At 31.8% G+C, this 5,934-nt stretch overlaps 1 protein-coding gene across 1 annotated transcript; it reads right to left on the bottom strand.

Moving 5' to 3' along the window:
• Positions 1–216: 216 nt before the first annotated feature.
• LOC107887343 (DELLA protein GAI-like) lies at positions 217–2,339 on the bottom strand. The gene has a single exon (NM_001425977.1). The coding sequence runs from the start codon at positions 2,134–2,136 to the stop codon at positions 490–492; it is 1,647 nt and encodes a 548-aa protein (NP_001412906.1). The 5' UTR covers positions 2,137–2,339; the 3' UTR covers positions 217–489.
• Between the last annotated feature and the right edge of the window lie 3,595 nt (positions 2,340–5,934).

Raw genomic sequence — 5,934 nt, 5'->3', positions numbered from 1 at the left:
TTATGACTTAAAATGTGAAGTCACGTACGAATGATTTCAAATTACTTGGAATCAAAATTGTGATAAGAATGTTATTTTCCCCTAAAAAGGTCAAAAACATCACCATACAAAATACAAATTTTGCAGGCCAGAAAGGGCATGCAACTGCCACAATAATACAACTCTTTTTTCTTTTTCTTTTATTTTTTCCATTATGCTAACACCCAAATAATAATTTAAAAATATTAATAATAAAAAGATTTGCCTTCACATTAGATCCAACCTTGAAAATTACAAAGGCTCCCCATTTAAAAAAAGAAAAAAAATCTACCCTAAAAGAAACTAAAAACAATACTAAAAAGTGGGAAAAAAATAGAAAAAGAAAAACTAGAATTACACACTTGGACTGGTTTTTAATTTACCCTCATTTTTTTCATTCACTCGTACATTCTGCAACTCAGTTAAAATATAGACCCCACTTATTCTTTTCAACAGGTTTTTTACTTTTTCTCAACTCAGCTCCTGAGTTAACTCACTACCTGACTCAGTACCAGCGAGTCGCCAAGCCGAGGTGGCGATAAGTGGCCTTGTATGCCACCCAAGCATTAAACACCCATTATTCTCCTCCACTCTATACCCATCGCCGCTGGCGAAGAGGGCCAACAACATACTAGCTTGTTTATAAGCATTGGAACCCAAATGAACAGGGCTAAACCCGGCCGTTTCCATCCGAGTTCTCCACTGAGTCAGCGGCTCGTGTCGCTCAACTCGGTCCATCCCTTCACAAGCAACCACGTTACAAATCTGTCTTCCTAAGTATAACTCGGACATAGCCAGGTCTTGACTCGGTGGCGCCACCCCCGAACCTTCCAACGAGTCGAAAAGAGTAGAATAATAATGGAGAGCTTCAGTAAAACGGTCTAAGAAAACCGGACCGTTGTGATTCGCTTCTTGTTCAACAACCGTGACAATCTTGGGTTTCATCGCTTTAATAGAGGAAACAACTTTTTCGATCCCACCCGGTCGAGCTAACAAGGGATGAAGCTCGAAAACAGCGTTCACCGCTACTACTTCAATCTCGGGAGGACGAATATCGAGCATTTCGGGTTCGAGATCGGCTAAACTATTAGCCACGAATCCCCGAAACTCGAATTCGATCCCGATGCGTTCGGCCAATTCAGCTAGCTTCCACCCCACTTGTTGCAACGCATCAGTATCATCCGGTTGAGGTGGTCCAATTCCGGTCAATCGAAACGCCGGTGGTCCACCGGGTCTTAATGCAAGTGCTTGCATTAAAGCTGGCCATTGCATACCTTGTTTTAGCCCAAAATCAATAACATGAACTCTATTAGCCATTGAAAAAGCTTCCAATATGGCTTGATTAGCTGTAAAATGAGCAAATTTCAAATAAGGACAAGTTTCATAGAAGTGCATTTGTAACTTATCATTATATGATGGATCAAGTGAATCTGGTGGGAAAATTCTATAAATTCTTCGAGCTAACGCTTCAGCAAAATAAGTAGCAACTTTTCTCATAGCACCAGTTTGTGATGAAGCAAGTAACCCAATATGTTTCACTAATGCATCAGCTAGTTTAAGATTATCTTGTTGAACAGCTTCAGCACAAGCCATTAATGTATGAACGAGTCGAACCCCAGTTTCTTGTGAGTCAATCAACACAACAGGACGAGTAGTTGTTGAAGATGATGATGACGACGACTCAGTTTTAGCTCGTTTCCGGGTATTTTCTAGACCCGGATCCGATTTCACCGGTGGGTAAGCGGCGACCCCTGGTATTGCTCTAAGATCGTACTCAGAATCATCGTTGAAATTGGGATCTGGTGTTGTTGTTGAACCGTTGAACTCGATCAACAAATTTTGAACCCAACCAGATAGATCTGAAGGATTAAAATGAACAGTATCACCAAGCTGTGAAATCCCATCTTCTTGAGCAGTACCCATAACTTTCTCCAACATTTCCAATTTTTGAGCTACATCCGCCATATCTGATGACCGAACTTTGTAACCCAAAACAGCTAATAACTCGTCGTCCATGCCACCAGCATCTGGATCTTCTTCCCATAATTTCCCTTTAATGGATGAACTCTCAGCTGGATTTGAACCACTCCCAGAAATTTCTTGATGATCTCTCTTCATTTTTTTTGCTAGAATTTGGTCATGGAAAAGGAAAACAAGGGGTGGGGGCGTTAAATTGGGGTTTTTGGTTTTTGTTGGAAGTTAAAAAAGGGAGAGAATATAGAAGAAAGTGGAGAAAATTGGTGGGAGGTCTAATGGAGGAAACAGGAGGGGACTAGGATAGAAGAAGAGATAAGGAACAATGGAGGCCATAATAATGGGATTTTTTAAAAAAATTTCCTTTTTGTTATTTAATAAATAGAAAAAAAAATAAAAAGTGGTCCATTATTAGTTCAATTCACGCATGTTAAATATAAAATTTTAAAAATAATTTAATTGAAATAAATTGATTGGATGAATTAATGATTAAATAGATTGAGAATCGATGTATATATTAAGGTAAAAGATTGAAAATTGAGATAGTTTTATTATATATTAATTTTTATAAAAATTGATGATTCTGACCAGTTTGATAATTAAATTGGTTTGGGTTGATTTAAGTTGGTAAGTTTTCAAACTTATTTTGATAATTAGTTGGTTGAAATCTTTTTTATTTGGTATGGGAGAGTAATTGTTAATTATTTTGTTCTACTCCTTTTATTTTATTTTAGTGTTAGTGTATAATAAACGCCGGCTAATTTTAAAAATAATACAAATTATTTAATTGAATAGATTAATTTAGATAATTAAACAAATACCCTAAAATCTAACCTATTTAAAATTTTATTTTATTTTTGAAATATTGAAAATAAAATAAATCAGCTGGCCTCGCCTTATTACGCTGCCTACGCTTTATAAAGAAACTTATAATATTTAGGGTTTTCCTTACTGACTGTGGGGTCTACTTGTTTATTCTCCTATCCCATTCTTTTCTCCATACTCCCTTCCTTTGCTCGTGTTATACACGCTCTCTTCCCTCCATATCTTTTTATAATTTACTAACATAAATAAAGTATGTATTCTTAAATTAATATGAAGCAAAAATAGATTAAAATTTGAACATGATGAAACTAAAAACACAGCACATTTGTAATTTCTTTTATCTTAAATTTTAATCATTTTGATGAATACTAACAGGGGAAGAAAAAACTGTAAAAGTATTATGGAGGTCCTTGTATTAGGTGTTAGATTACATTTTGCTCTCTTTACTCAAATAATGAGTAAATTAGTCACTGTATATTAGGTTAATGACCAAATTAATCCTTTTGATTGAAAAATTCATCTATTTTTATTATTAAAAACTGATATGACTGACAAAATAACTAAACAGTGACATGTGGTGTGTCACATGTACCTCATGTTAATGTATAAAAACTAATTTTTAATAGTAAAAACAAATGATTTTTTTAATAGAATGGTCGTTTACTCTTTAATCCAACATATATGAATTAATTTGCCTAATTTTTTTAGTAGAGGGAATGAAATGTAATTCAACTCCTAGTACAATGGCCTTCATGATACTTTTATCCAAAAAACAACAACAATTACTTTGCTAATAGATATTTTGTCAATCAATTTTTACTTTATAATTTTGATTTATATTTGATACACCAATAATATATTAGTCCATACACTATCAATACACAATACTTATATATAACGTGTTAAATAATATAATAATTATATTTGTTTGTAATGATCCTTAATTTATTAATAACATATTATAATATAATTTAATTATATGGTATATCAAATTAAATCAATTAATTTATTAAAAAAACGTATTGAGGACTAATAATTTTTTTTTATTTTTAATATCTATTTTATGATTTATATTTAAGATTCATAATCACCTCTTTCAAAAATTTTACCTCAAAAGTTTGAAATTAAGTATTCTATTAATAATGTAATATGTTTTAATATTGCACTTATTGGTAGCAATAATTTTAACAATGGAGGAAAGTGCAGTCCACGCTCTCTTTCATTCGAGTGATCCAACTAATTATCACTTCGTACATGCTCACATGAAAGAAATGTAGTCAATTTTAACTCACCCCCTAAAAACCAACCACGAGTGTAACCACGCTCCAATCAACGAAGCCTTTAGTACTATTAAACCCAATCATTTCAGCGCGTCATGAACACACATAACAAAGAATGTGATGAGGTTTTGTCGGTGGGTCCCATTTAAATTGAGAAAGATTAGATCAATTGAGAAGGGATTCAGATGTCAACATCGATTTTAGGACCATCCACTCATAGGGACCCACGTGAACACATCGCCGTTATTTTTAACGGCGTTTAGAATAATGGCTAAACACCGTTTAAGTATTTTTTTTTTCCTTTCAATTTTCTAAGAAATATATGTTGGAAGGGAAAAAGGGGCAAGGAAAGGCCACAATCATAAAATTGACACATCAAGTTTGATATTGGTCCAATTCCGACCACCCTATGATTTTGCCAAGTTGCCCTAATGTCACCTCTTGATAGCCATGCATTTTCCTTTTTATTTATTTTGAGGAATTTTATTTATTTTATGTGAAAACTTTCATATTTAATTATAGTAAAAGAATATATGTCCCAAATTGGTAGAGGTGACAAAATGATTTTGCTTTTATGGACTTGTTTGATAAAACTTTAGAATTATATATGTTAAAATTTCAATTTTTATTAAAGTTTTAGTATTTTTGGTTAAGGTTGAGGGTCTAAATTTTCGAGTACTTAGATTCGGGTTTCACCGTGCGTAATGACAATGTATATCATGTATTGGTTAACATTAGATATTTTGAACCTACAAAACTTAAATCTGAATGGTAAAAGTACCATAAAGGCCTTTGTATTGGTAGTTAGATTACATTTTGTCTCTTTTACTTGAAAAATGAGCAAATCGATCTATGTACATTAAATCAAAGAGTAAACTAGTCCTTGTGTTAAAAATTCTATCTATTTCTATTGTTAAAAACTAATTTTTATACATCAGAATGAGGTATGCATGACATGTTACGTGTAATTGTTTCATTATTTTGTTACTCACACTTGTTTTTAATGGTAAAAATAGATGAATTTTTTAACAAAAAGAACCAATTTGTTCTTTGATTTAACGTATAAAAATTAATTTGTTCATGTTTTTTAGTACAGGGGAACAAAATACAAGTTCAGGGAACAAAATACAATTTAACTCCTAGTATCGAGTCTTTCATGAAAATTTCATCAAATGTAAATTCAACCCAAAATCATATTACTTCCTAAAACAATTATTTAGGTTTTGATTAGTGGATGCTTTACTTTCTTTTTTTTTTCTTTTTTTTTCTGTACATTGTTAGTTTCTTTCTATTGGAATGATTGGAGAAAGAATTAATGGAAAATCATTTAGGTGGTGATATATATATATATATGGAAGGAAAATTGTACAATTGGATTTGATATTTTTTTTGTTTTTGCATTGCTTGCTTCTACTTGGTTTTTTGTTGATAAAGGTTGAATGAGTTAATATTCTCTCATGTTTGTCCAAAAACCAAATAGCAGAATATTTATAGTGTTAAATAATACAACATGCTAAGACTAAAATGATGTTAGTTATCAAATGTTTTCAAATATGATTTTTATTAAGAGAATGATGAATCCATAAAGTAATTGGGTTAAATATGATTTTTATTATATGTATTTCATTAAACCATACTTTAACTTTAATTTTAATCGTCCCATAAAATTAGGTTTAGATTACAACTCTCACTTGCTAACAATCTAGGATGTTCATAAATATTGTCCCCTGATTTTTTTTTTGAATTGCATATATAATGACTAAAGTTTGAATTTTTTTTAGGTAATTATACCCAATGTTATTAAACTATTAGTTAATTTACGTTTACATTATTTAAC

This window comes from Gossypium hirsutum, chromosome A07 (genome assembly GCF_007990345.1).
Source record: "Gossypium hirsutum isolate 1008001.06 chromosome A07, Gossypium_hirsutum_v2.1, whole genome shotgun sequence".
Lineage (NCBI taxonomy): Eukaryota > Viridiplantae > Streptophyta > Magnoliopsida > Malvales > Malvaceae > Gossypium > Gossypium hirsutum.
The sequence above is the reverse complement of the archived record's forward strand: the minus strand, read 5'-3'. Positions and strand labels throughout refer to the sequence as shown.

What these genes read in the sequence shown, in the direction of transcription:
- LOC107887343 (NM_001425977.1), bottom strand. Translation starts at nt 2,136, where the DNA reads ATGAAGAGAGATCATCAAGAAATTTCTGGGAGTGGTTCAAATCCAGCT.